This window comes from Myotis brandtii, unplaced genomic scaffold, assembly GCF_000412655.1.
Source record: "Myotis brandtii unplaced genomic scaffold, ASM41265v1 scaffold244, whole genome shotgun sequence".
NCBI lineage: Eukaryota > Metazoa > Chordata > Mammalia > Chiroptera > Vespertilionidae > Myotis > Myotis brandtii.
In genome coordinates, this window is record NW_005359225.1 from 528,650 (window position 1) to 542,549 (window position 13,900).

At 39.9% G+C, this 13,900-nt stretch overlaps 1 protein-coding gene across 1 annotated transcript in view; it reads left to right on the forward strand.

The window, feature by feature from the left end:
- The first annotated feature begins 6,825 nt into the window (after positions 1–6,825).
- Positions 6,826–13,900, forward strand: part of PAK1 (p21 protein (Cdc42/Rac)-activated kinase 1) — a 51,194-nt gene continuing 44,119 nt past the window's right edge. Inside the window, exon 1 of the mRNA XM_014540361.1 lies at positions 6,826–6,871. Coding sequence (XP_014395847.1) covers positions 6,826–6,871 — 46 coding nt within the window. The remainder of the gene's footprint in view (positions 6,872–13,900) is intronic.

The window sequence follows — 13,900 nt, forward strand, 5'->3', positions numbered from 1 at the left end:
CCACCCTATTAAATATTTCTCTTGTCTTTCTTGCCTAAAGTGGCTGGAGTCAAATGGAAAGTAGACCTATTAAACTCTTACTAGTATTAATTATTCTGAGCAAAATTCTAAGAAAATAATTACGCTCTTGCCAGACTTTGGACAATCTGTACATGTTTATTTACTTAAACTGTTTATGAACTCTCAGAATGTAAGAAATACTGACATGTGTTCATTTGGGAGTGCTTTGTTTCCAGGCTAGTTTTAGTTGGAATGTCTTTTCTTCAGATTCTTGGTTGCCTCTTCTTTATTCATATGTCTTGAGCTCACACCTAGATTTGGGGATTAAATATCAGTAAGAAGGGCAAGTAGTAGCTGAGGAAAGGAAGCTTGGAAAAGGAAGCAGGACTCAGCATGAGTTCACTCTGAAAAAGTCATACCAGCTGGGCTCATTTCCTTTCTATTGACAAAACTTCTAGAAGAATAATCAGGATTTTAACAGTGTATTTGATAAAGTCACTGAAATCCTATGGACAATAGTGAAATAGAGGTTTGGGTGTCCACATGAGTAGATGACTTTTGTTTGACACCCTCAGCCCCAAATATTTATTTAAGGGTCTGTTGCTATGAAGTAAAATTCTCAGTCATGCCTGCAGGGCTTTGTTCTTGTTGCATGCTGAAGAAATTGGCTTTCTGTCTGTAATTAGTTATCATGAGCTTCCGATTTAGGTGGACCTGGTTCAAATCCTGGATTCATCACTTACAGCTCTCTACCCTTAGGTATGTCAGTTAACTCCTTTGACTTTTAGTTTTCTATCTCTGGGAAAGAATGGCATTATCCTCTCTCTAAAATTGGGATAATATCTCACAGGGTTGTTGTGTGAAGATTCCATTCAAAGTTCCTAATACAGGACCTTCTGCACAAAAGGCACTCAAATATTAGTTCCCCTTCTCTTTACTGGTTTGTTGAAGGTGGGATGCATGACTAGGAGATTATATGACAAAATCAGAACTGGGATTCTGAAAGAGCCAAATATAACAACCACACTGATGAATTGCAGAAAATGTTTTGTGTTGCAGAAAAATATAACTGCATAACTACAGATCGGGGGAGATGGTAGATGATTGCATCATTTGCCAAATAGGGAACACAGGAAGAGAAACAAGTCAAGAGGGCTGGCGGTTGGAGAGCAGGGAAGATGACTTTAAACACCTTGCATTTGAGGTGAAAGGATAATTTTAGACACTTTGCATTTGAAATGTCTTGACATAGCGATGTCTAATAAGCAATGGTCTTACAAATAGAAAATGCTTGGTGAATAACTGAAATGAGAACTAATGAGGCTTTTTATTGAGTACATTGGGCTTGCATCTTTATGTGTTTACCCTTCCTGCTACTCCACCTTCACTGTGAGCTCTTTTCAGGTCTAGATAGAAGAAAGGTGGGTAAGTTGCATAACTTGCATTTTCTGGCTAATTCATTTATATAGTAGCTACCAACTTCCTAGGTACAGGGGCTATGATGTACGTGGTGTTACCCTGCTCTGGCACCTTCTCCCACATATAGAGCCACTTTGTTTATCCCTCTATTTAGATGTGTGCTTATTTTTAATACTGTGCTTTCATCAACCATAATTATTATAAGATCTCTGTAAATAGGAAGGCCTTCAACCCAGCTTTCCACATGTAGTGAAGAGGGCAAGTAATTGCTGAGGAAAGGAAGAGGACTTTTAAAATTAAAAGTGTGGGCCCTAAATATTGTGCTTTTATCAACCATAATTGTTATAAGATCTCTGTAAATAGGAAGGCCTTCAACCCAGCTTTCCACATGTAGTGAAGAGGGCAAGTAATTGCTGAGGAAAGGAAGAGGACTTTTAAAATTAAAAGTGTGGGCCCTAGCTGGTTTGGCTCAGTGGATAGAGCATCAGCCTGCGGACTGAAGGGTCCTGGGTTCGATTCCAGTCAAAGGCACATGCCCAGGTTGTGGGCTTGATCCCCAGTGAGGGTGTGCAGGAGGCAGCTAATCAATGATTCTCTCTCATCATTGATGTTTCTATCTCTCTCTCCCTCTCCCTTCTTCTCTGAAATCAATAAAAATATATGTAAAAAATAAAATTAAAAGTCTGGAATTTTTCTTGCTGACAAACTAGGAAGATAATAAAATTTCTGCTCACTAGGCATCATCAATTAAAACCTTGTGCTTCAAATGATACCATCAAGAAAGTAAAAAGATAACCCACAGACTGGGAGAAAAAATTTCCAAATTATATATCTGATAAGGGACTTGTATAAGAAATATATCAGGAGCTACTACAACTGAACAATAAAAAGACAACTTGATTATAAAATGGGCAAAGTATCTGAATAGACATCTCTCAAAGAAGATATACAGTAAGCCCATGAAAAGATGCTCATAATCATTAGCCACTTGGGGAATGCAAATCAGAACCACAATGAGAGACTACTTCACACCCACTAGGATGACAATAATAAAGAGAGATAATAACAAGTGTTGGCAAGGACCTGGAGAAATTGAAACCCTCATACACTGCTGGTCAGAATGTAAAATAGTATAGTCAACGGTGGAAAAGTATGTCAGTTTCTCAAAATGTTAAACATACTAGTAGAGTTAGTTACCACATAACACAGAAATGAAAACATGCCCACACAAAAACTAGTACATGAATGTTTGCACTAGCATTATTCATAATAGCCAAAAGTAGAAACAATGCAAATATCCATTAACTGATGAATGAATGGATAAATAAAAAGTAGTGTATCCATACAAAGAAATATTATTTGGTAACAAAGAGAAATGAAGTTCTGACCCCTGCTACAACATGGGTGAACCTTGAGAACAATGTTAGTGAAAGAAAGCAGTCACAAAAGACTACATATTATATAATTCTTTTTATATGAAATGTTCAGAATGGGCAAATCCATAGACAAAAAGTAGATGAATTGTTGTCAAGGGCTGTGGGGGAGGCAGATAGAATTGAGGAATTTTGGCTAAGTGGGTTTTCTTTTGGGGGTGATGAAAATGTTCTGAAATTGATTGTGGGGATTTTCACCAGGCTCTGTGAATATACAGAAAGCCACTGAATTGTACACTATATAGGTGAATTATATGTTATATGAATTATATCGCAATAAAACTCTTAAAAAAAGATTTCTGCTCATAGCAGCAGATGGAAGAATAACCTTCAGACATCATTTGGAACTAAAGGGATGATCTTAGGTGCTGAATAGGGAAGTGGGGGTCTGGATATCTAGGTTATAGTCTTGGTTCTCCCATAAATTGGCTGCCTGATTTGGGTTAATTATTTCTCTGTAGATCGCAATGTCTTAAGCTAAAACATTAGAATCAATCCAATGGATAAATATAGTCTCTCATACCTTTGAAATCCTATCCTCCTATATAGTAAAAGCCTAATATGCTAAGTGTCTGGTCATCCGGTCGGCCATTCAACCAATCAAAGCGTAATATGCTGATATGCTAAGGCTGCTCAACCGCTTGCTATGATGTGCACTGACCACCAGGGGGCAGATGCTCCAACTGGTAAGTTAGCTTACTGCTGGGGTCTGGCCGATGGGGACTGAGTGAGACAGACTGGACACGCCCTGGAGCCCTCCTGGGGTCCCTCCCTGGCTGGCCAACCTCCTGTGTCCCTCCCTGGCCCCGATCGTGCACTAGTGGGGTCCCTTGGCCTGGCATGCACCTTCTCACAATCCTAGACCCCTTGGGGGGATGTTGGAGAGCCGGTTTCGGCCCAATCCCACAGGCCAGGCCAAGGGACCCCACTGGTGCACTAATTCGTGCAATGGGCCTCTAGTAATTAGATAAATGAGATATTATAAAGGTGAAGTTGGATCAGGTTGTCTATGTAGGTGAAAACAATCTAGGCCAGTGGTCGGCAAACTGCGGCTCGCGAGCCACATGTGGCTCTTTGGCCCCTTGAGTGCGGCTCTTCCACAAAATATGTACAGTGCGATTGAAACTTCGTGGCCCATGCGCAGAAGTCGGTATTTTGTGGAAGAGCCACACTCAAGGGGCCAAAGAGCCGCATATGGCTCGCGAGCTGCAGTTTGCCGACCACTGATCTAGGCCAAAGAGCTATAGCTCCAGTAGTACTTCTGGAAATCCTTACTGAGTAACCTTAGGCCAAATCTGGTCTGAAAACAAATCTCTTACCTCAAGGTTAAAGCTGCATCTCTATAAATTCAAAGTATAGAGTTATAAGAAGTTGTTATGAAATGATCTAGTAACTTCTCTTTCATTCTCTAGTTATAGATTTTCCATACATGCCCTGAGCTCACAGGTTTAAGGTCCTAGATGGCTATGATTCATGTGTACATCAAAATGACATTTTTCGAAAAGTGGTTTTTACCTTTTGTTTGGAGCTTTTATTCAGCTTGATTTTGTGCTCAGTTGATATTGCCATTCAACCAATCAGCATTGTTGACCTGCTGCTTTGTGCTTAACCTAGTCCCAGCAGGATTCACATCATCGCAGTCTTTAAAGTGGTGTGCCCTTTGTAAAATATTTGAAAATTTATACCAGCTGCACAGAGAAATGGTCTAGAACTGGACTTAGATCACCTAGATTGAGTCCTACTGTGGTTGGCAGTTAGACAGACATGAGCAGACCAAAGATGCTGGGGCAGATACAGAAGGTCACTCTGGTCCAAAGCCCTGGGTGCTTAGCAAGGAGAAGAACTGGGAAAACAAGGACCTCACCCGCTGGGTAACCTTTCCTTCTCTAGCATATTGCTGGTCAGGTGGTTTAGACCCCCTAACCTTTCACATCGATGGTCATGTGGTTGGGGCCCTCGCTGACCTTGCCTCCCCTGGCATGTTGCTAGTAATGCCCGTTAGACCCCCTTAGACAGGGAATGAACAAGGGGGTCAGAGAATAGCCCAGGACAATGAAGTTTTGACCCACATCAAATATGTCTAGGCCTCAGCTGTGTTTCAGTGCTTGGCCCAGAAAAGCAACAAAACCAGACAAGCTATACTATGGCTGATATCAGGACCAGCTGCATTGACTAGTGACCCCCTCCCTGGAGCTGACCAATCAGTGGACACACCTGGAAAGCTAATGAAATTCCGTTGAGATATTGAGACCCCCCTCTGGGGCTCTCCCTAAAAATCTCCATCCTTAACAGCCCTTCGGAGGAGGGCCAGTGAGCTCTCCCTGGAGTTGGCCCACTCCTTTCCCCTTCCCCTTTTCTTCCCTCCCTGGCGGGTTAGCTTTACCTTTCTCTTTCCTAAGCTCCAAGGACTCTTCCTTTGCCTCTGTAACTTGTTTCCTAAGCCCATTTCTCCTACGGCTCACTTCTTTTACCTCTGTGACATTCTAAATAAACTTTTTCTTACAGTTTCAGTTGTGGTTCTGAATTCTTTCTTAGCCAGAACTCAAATACCGAGGTTGCTGAACCGAGGTCCGGTCTGGCTCCACTGGTCTGACGCCTGGTGTCATTCTTGCCGCCAGCACTACCTCTGATATTTACTGTGACCCCCCGCCCCCCCTTACCTATTTATTTTAATCCCAGTATTCTTATCTGTAACATGGTAATAATTATAATTTCCACCCACCCTATAACATTAGTAGGCTTTTCTCATTTGAAGTAGTGGGTGTAAAAGCATTTTCTAAACTATAAAACACTGTACAAATATGAAGTGTTTGTGTGTATGTTTTACTAAAAAACCTCATTTCTTGTTTTATCTGATACCCACAGCAACTCATTTTCTGTTGTGGAGGCTGAGGAAAGTAAATTGTTCAAGGTCTCACAGCTGGGAAGTGGCAGGGATGAGTGCGGAACTAAGTCTTCCTAAGTATGTGTTACATCCTAGCATAACATCTCTGTCAGTTGTTCTCAACCCAGATGACACATCTGAGTCACTCATGATGCTTTTAAAAAATACAGATGCTTGGGTTTCAGCCAGACTTTGGACCCAGAATTTCCAGAGGGGTCCTTTTGGGTCTCTAAGAAGACTTGGGGGATAAGAAAGGAGAGTTCTCTGTGGGCTGTGGTGGTGACTGGGATGGGAGTCGGCAGTGGGGATATGTCTGTGGGCATCACCTAATGCTGACCTCCAGGGTGGCTTCAGTGTGTGCCTGGGGGAATGCGTAAATGATGGGAAGAAGCTGTCACTCAGGGCCTGTAATAGGTGGTGCTGAGCTGCAGAATTCCGTGTGGGAGAGCCTGGTTCCTGTGGTCAGGGCCTGGAGCCTATGGTTTATTCTAAGAAGTCCTGCAGCTTTTCGTTTGGAATCTTTTTCTGGCTACATTTTCACAACCAAAGTGGAATTATCTGAGCTTGGGAAGCATTTAGCAAAGTTAATTTTAAAACTGGACTACGTCAGTGTTTATCTCTCCAAGTTTGGAGTGTTTTACTGCCTTGAGTTCAGATTAGCTCGGCTGAACCAATGAGAGGTGCTTCTTAAAAATAAATCTTTTAAAAATATAAATAAGGCCAGTGCCTTGTGCTGAAAATGGATGGCTGTACAACAACATGAGACTTGAAATTGTCAGCCTCATGTGTCAGCGAGCTGAGTGGACTAGGCCACAGGTAGGGTTAAGATTAGGATGTGTGAGGTTGTATGCTTGTTTCTCCACTTTATGTCCTCAAGCCAGTGATCTCTAGTTACAGGAAATCAGGATGATTCTGCTTTCTATTCAGCCAGTTTTCTGTTAATGAGTGAGATAGGAAATATGACTCTAACACTCTTCCCTTCTCTTAAGCATCTTAAAACAACAAATACTATTTGTTATCTCAGTTTTTGAGGGTCAGGAATCCAGCTGGGAAGTTCTGACCCAGGTATCTCATGAGGTTAACCTAGATATGTCTCCGATACTTTCTTATGTTAAAGATAACTCAACTTACAAAGGTAACTTTAGTGATCCTCAAAATAACAATAACAATAATAAAAAAATAGTTTATAACAGTCATAACACAGCAGTAATAACCTTAAAATAGTAACAACAATAGCATAGGTACTATTTTCTTTTGGGCCATGATTTTTGTCCTCAAGAATTTTACATCTTAGGTTAGGAGGTAAGTCTTAAAAAACCCCAAAGAATCATTCTAGATAGGAAATAACTAAATGCTGACTCAGTGTCTTGGGAATTCACAGAGGGAGGAAAGGTCAGGAAATCCATTGGGAAGAAGTGGGACTTGAACCAGTCTTTAAAAGATGGCTGAATGTTTAAAGGGATAATGAGAGGAAGAGGTGCTGTATATGAAGGTACTATGGGAGGTACTGCATATGAAGCAAAGCCACCTTCAGCAGTACCCTGTGTGTTTATGTGTTAAAGGACTTCATTTCCCTGGGGCTCTGTTCTTGTAGACTGCTCATCCGATGAGCCATTCTGTTTGTGACTTCTTTACCAAAATTCATTTTGCACTTGCCATTCCAAGCCTATGATGATATATTAACATAATATAAATAATATGTAAAAATATAGTGATATATAAATATAAATAAAATATAAAAATAACAGTTATTCTTAAGACACTTTTAAGTAACTAGATCAAAAGAAATTTAGGCACAGAAAGCAATTCCAAAGCCCTGCAACGTGTCCCATGCATTCCTGTAAGCAAGACAGATGGATTTATGTCATAAATGACAGCTTAATTTCGGCCTTGATAAGTCCTTAGCCTTCCCTCTCAAAGCAGCTGCTTCTGGAAGATACATTGTCAAGTGGGTAAATAGCTAAAACCTGTGGTCTTTTCAGATTGATTTCTTTTACCTAGTAATGTGCATGTATGGTTCCTCTTTTTATGGCTTGATAGATCATTTCTTTTTTATTTTTAAAAATATTTTTTTTTTTTTTACTTCAGAGAGGAAGGGGGGGGGGGGGAAAAAAATATCAATTAGTTGCCTCCCACACTCGCCCAGAATGGGGCCAGGGCCCCACACTGGGGATCGAGCCCACAACCCGGGCACGTGTCCTGACCAGTGATGGCACCGTGACCTCCTGGTTCATAGGTCGACACTCAACCACTGAGCCACGCCAGCCAGATGATCATTTATTTTTAGTGCTGAATAGTATTCTACTTTCTGGAGGTGCTACAGCTTACTTATCCATTCATCCACGGAAGGACATCTTGGTTGGTTCCAAGTTTGGGTAATTATAAATAAAGCTGATATAGACATCTATGTGCAAGTTTTTGTGTGAACATAAGTTTTCAGCTCATGTGGCTAAATACCAACAAGTGTGATTGCTTGATTGTATGGAAAGAATATGTTTAATTTTGTAAGAAACTGCAACCTGTCTTCCAAAATGACTGTTCTATTTTGCATTCCCACCAGCAACGAATGAAAGTTTTTGATGCTCCACATCCTCATCAGCATATGGTGTCACTTTTTGATTTTGGCCATTCTAACAGGAGTGGAGTGCTACTTCATTGTTGTTTTAGTTTGCAGTTCCCTAATGATATATGATGTTGAGCATCTTTTCCATTTGTATATCTTCTTTGGCAATGTGTGTACCCATGTCTTTTGCTCATTTTCTTAATCGAGTTGTTTTCTTATTGTTGAGTTTTAAGAATTCTTTGTGTATTTTGGATAATGGTTCCACCACTGATCAGCTGCCTCTTGCATGCCCCACACTGGGGATCGAGCCCACAACCCGGGCACGTGTCCTGACCAGTGATGGCACCGTGACCTCCTGGTTCATAGGTCGACACTCAACCACTGAGCCACACCAGCCAGATGATCATTTATTTTTAGTGCTGAACAGTATTCCACTTTCTGGAGGTGCCATAGCTTACTTATCCATTCACCCACGGAAGGACATCTTGGTTGGTTCCAAGTTTGGGTAATTATAAATAAAGCTGATATAGACATCTATGTGCAAGTTTTCAGCTCATGTGGCTAAATACCAACAAGTGTGATTGCTTGATTGTATGGAAAGAATATGTTTAATTTTGTAAGAAACTGCAACCTGTCTTCCAAAATGATTGTACTATTTTGCATTCCCACCAGCAACGAATGAAAGTTTTTGATGCTCCACATCCTCATCAGCATATGGTGTCACTTTTTGATTTTGGCCATTCTAACAGGAGTGGAGTGCTACTTCATTGTTGTTTTAGTTTGCAGTTCCCTAATGATATATGATGTTGAGCATCTTTTCCATTTGTATATCTTCTTTGGCAATGTGTGTACCCATGTCTTTTGCTCATTTTCTTAATCGAGTTGTTTTCTTATTGTTGAGTTTTAAGAATTCTTTGTGTATTTTGGATAATGGTTCTTTATTAAATATATCTTTTGCAAATATTTTCTCCCTGTCTGTGGTTTGTTTTCTCATTCCCTTGATTCTTAAACTTTTATTTTTAAATATGTTTTTTAAAAATTAAATCTTTATTGTTGAAAGTATTACATATGCCCCCTTTTTACTCCCATGGACCCCTCCTAGCCCGCCCCCAACCCCTACTTCAGGCCTTCATCATCCTACTGTCTGTGTCCATGGGTTATGCATATATGCACACAAATTGATCTTTGGTTGATCTCTTCCCACTAACCCACTCACCCCCACCTTCCCTCTGAGATTCCACAGTCTGTTCCAGGCTGCTGTGTCTCTAAATCTATTTTGTTCATCAGTTTTAAATACGTTTTTATTAATTTCAGATAGAGGAAGGGAGGAGAGAGGGATAGAAACATCAATGATGCGAGAGAATCATTGATCGACTGCTTCCTGCATGCCCTCTACTGGTTATCAAGCCACACAACATGGGCATGTGCCCTGACAGGGAATCAAACCATGATCTCCTGGTTTATGGGTCAATGCTCAACCACGGAGCCACACCGGCTGGGCTTATTTTATCTGTTTTAATTTTTATTGATTTTATTGGGATGATATTGGTTAATGAAATTATATAGGTTTCAAGTATACAATTCTATAACACATCATCTGTCTATTATATTGTGTGTTCACTTTCCCTCTAGTAATAACCATACTGTTATCTGTGTCTGTAATGTGTTTCCCCCTCCCTCCAGCTTAATCCCTTCACCTTTTTGCCCCAGCCCCCCAAGTCCCCTCCCTTCTGACAGCTGTCAGTCTGTTCTCTGTATCTATGAGTCTGTTTCTATTTTATTTGTTTGTTTTATTCATTAGATTCCACATATAAGAGAAATCATATGATATTTGTCTTTCTTGATTGGCTTATTTCACTTAGTATAATACTTGCCAGGTCCATTCATACTGTCACAAAAGGTAAGATTTCCTTCTCTTTTATAGCCGAGTAGTATTTCATTGTGTAAATGTACCACAGATTTTTTTATCCACTCATCTACTGATGGGCACTTGGGCTGCTTCCAAATCTTAGCTATTGAAAATAACGCTGCAGTGAATATAAGGGTGTATATATTCTTTTGAATTAGTGTTTCAGGTTTCTTTGGATATATTCCCAGAAGTGGGATTGCTGGGTTATAAGGCAGTTCCATTTTTTAATTTTTTGAGGAACCTCCATTCTGTTTGCCATAATGGCTGCACCAATCTGCAGACCCACCAACAGTGCATGAGGGGTCCCCTTTCTTCACTTCCTCACCAATGCTTGTTGTTTGTTGATTTATTGATGATAGACATTCTGACAGGTGTGAGGTGATATCTCATTGTGGTTTTAATTTGCGTCTCTCTGATGGTTAGTGATGTTGAGCATCTTTTCATATGTCTCCTGACCATCTGTATGTCCTCTTTGGTGAAGTGCCCATTCAAGTCCTTTGCCCAATTTTTAATTGGATTGTTGTTGTTTTTTGTGTGTTGTTATAAAAGTTCTTTATAAATTTTGTGTATTAACCCCTTATTAGATGTGTCATTGGTGAACATGTTCTGGCATTTAATGGGTTGTCTTTTCATTTTGCTGATGGTTTCCTTTGCTGTGCAAAAGCTTTTTAGTTTGATGTATTTCCCTTTGTTTATTTTTCTTTGTTTCTCTTGCCCAAGGAGATATATCAGAAAAAATATTGCTAAGAAAATGTCTGAGATTTTACCACCTGTGTTTTCTTCTAGGATTTTCATGGTTTTGTGACTTACATTTAACTCTTTTTAATATATATATATATATATATTTCTTTATTGATTTCAGAGAGGAAGGGAGAGGGAGAGAGAGAATCATTGATCGGCTGCTTCCTGCACACCCCTACTGGGGATTGAGCCCGCAACCCAGGCATGTGCCCTTGGCCGGAATCAAACCTGGGACCCTTCAGTCCGCAGGCTGACACTCTATCCACTGAGCCAAGCCGGCCAGGGCTTACATTTAAGTCTTTAATCCATTTTGAGTTTATGTGTGTGTGGTGTGAGAAGGTGGTCTAGTTTAATTTTTTTCATCTATCTGTTCAATTCTCCCAATATCATTTATTGAATAGACTGTCTTTACCCCACTGTATGTTCTTGCCTCCTTTGTCAAATATTAATTGACTCTAAAGGCGTGGGTTTATTTCTGTGCTTACTATTCTGTTCCATTGGTCTATAAGTCTGTTTTTGTGCCAGTACCATGCTGTTTTTATTACTATGGCCTTATAGTATAATTTGATATCGGGTAGCGTGATTCCTTCAACGTTGTTCTTCTTTCTCAAGATTGCTGTGACTGTTTGGGGTCTTTTGTGGTTCCATATAAATTTTTGGAATATTTGTTCTAGTTCTTTGAAATACACCATTGGTATCGTGCTAGGAATTGCATGGTATTATAGATTGCTTGGGATAGTATAGACATTTTAATGTTGATAATTCTTCCTATCCATGAACACTGTATGTGCTTGCACTTATATGTATCTTCTTCAGTTTTTTTCTTCAGTGTTTTATAATTCTCTGAGTGCATGTCTTTTACATCCTTGGTTATGTTTATTCCAAGGTATTTTTGGGGGGGTGGGGGGTGGGGGATGCAATTGTAAATGGGATTGTTTTCTTAGCTTCCCTTTCTGATAGTTCATTATTGGTGTAGAGGTGAAACGGATTTCCGGATATTTATTTTTCAGCCTACTTTACTGAATTTATCAGTTCTACTAGTTTTTTGTGTGGGATCTTTAGGGTTCCTTATATACAGTATGATGTTATCTGCAAATAATGACAGTTTTACTTCTTCTTTTTAAATTTGGATGCCTTTTATTTCTTCTTCTTGTCTAATTGCTATGGCTAAAACTTCCAGTACTATGTTGAATAAGAGTGGTGTTAAGTGAAATAAGCCAGTCAATGAAGGAAAAATACCACATGATCTCACTCATTCATGGATAATAAAGACCATTACAAACTTTTGAACAATAATAGATACAGAGGCAGAGCTGCCTCAAACTGATTGTCAAACTGCAGTGGGAAGGCCAGAGAGGGTTGGGGGGCAGAAGGGAGGGGAGTAAGAGATCAACCGAAGGACTTGTATGCATGCATATAAGCATAACTAATGGACATAAGACACTGGGGGGTAAGGGAGGGCAGGGGATTGTCATTATAATATTTTTTAAAAAAGAATAATAAAAATAAAAAAAGAGTGGTGAAAGTGGACATCCCTGTCTTGTTCCTGATGTTAAGGGAAACACTTAGTTTTTGCTCATTGAGTATGATGTTGCCTGTGGGTTGATTCTCAAACTTTTATATACACACGAATCATTAGGGATCTTATTAAAATTTAGATTCTGACTCAATAGTCTATGGTGGAGTTTGAGATATTAAAATTTAGATTCTGATTCAACAGTCTTATGGTGGAGTTGGAGATTCTACATGTTGATGCTGACTGATGCTGCTTTGAATAGCAAGTCTATAGATTACTCTAACTGTTGTTTTCATTGGAGAGGACCAGAATGCAGATGATAGGCAACTCTTAGAATGATTCAGGCCACAGATAACTGCCTGAAATAGGGTGGTGGCAATGAAGAGAGAGAAGAGTGGATAAATTTGACCACTGTGTAGAAGATAAATGCATTGAGAGAGAGCAGAATCATAACCAGCAGCAATCCCTGAGAGGCAGAGTGACAGAATAGAAAGGCTATAGAGCTGGAAGTCTGAAAACCTTAGTTCTGGTCCCACATTTGCTTCTGAATTGCTCTGTGACGTTGGGCTGGTTACTTAATTTCTTGAAACGTTTGTTTCTTCTGTCAAATGGGCACCATAATCACTGCCCTGCTTGTCACACTGTTGTTTTGAGACTCTAGAGAACTAATATATGTGAAAGTGCCTTGTAATCACTAGAGCATGATACAAATACAAAACTAATTACATCTTCAGTGACCTTATTTCCAAATAAGGTCACATTCTGAGGCACTAAGAGTTAGGACTTATCTTTGGGGAGACACGATTCAACCCCTAACAAGGGTCCTTCAGCACTATAACTTTTCTGCGAGGTCAGCAGGACTGTAGTGAACATCTACTCTATGCCAGACCCTACAAGTATTTGGACTTAATGAGCCTTTAAGGTCTTAACCTAGGGAGGCAGCATAGCATAGTGGTATAGAGATCAGGCTCTGAGCCAGACTGCCTGGGCTTGGGTCTTGGGACTGCCAATTACTAATCATGTGATTTTGGGCAAATAACTTAATCTTATTTATCTGTAAAATAAGGATGATAGTACCTGAGTGATAGAGTTGCTGTGAGGCTAAAGTTAATTAATACATATAAAAGAATTTGAGCCATTGCCTGGTAAGCACCTGATAAAATATTAATGACTCGCATTATTAAATCTACTTCCAAATATAAAATTCTGTAATTGAACCTTAAAGAAGTCCATAATCAAAGACCTAGTAAGTAGGCCGCAGGCTATAGAAGCTCATTGAATAGAGGATGTCAGGGCTGGAAGTGTCCTTAGAGACAACCTACTTGAGCCTTCTCTCTTTACAGATGGGTGGGAAAATAGGATTCAGAAGAAGGAAGTGACTTTCCCTGGATCAGATGGCTCATTAGTAGTAGAAACAGGACTATTAACTCCGATG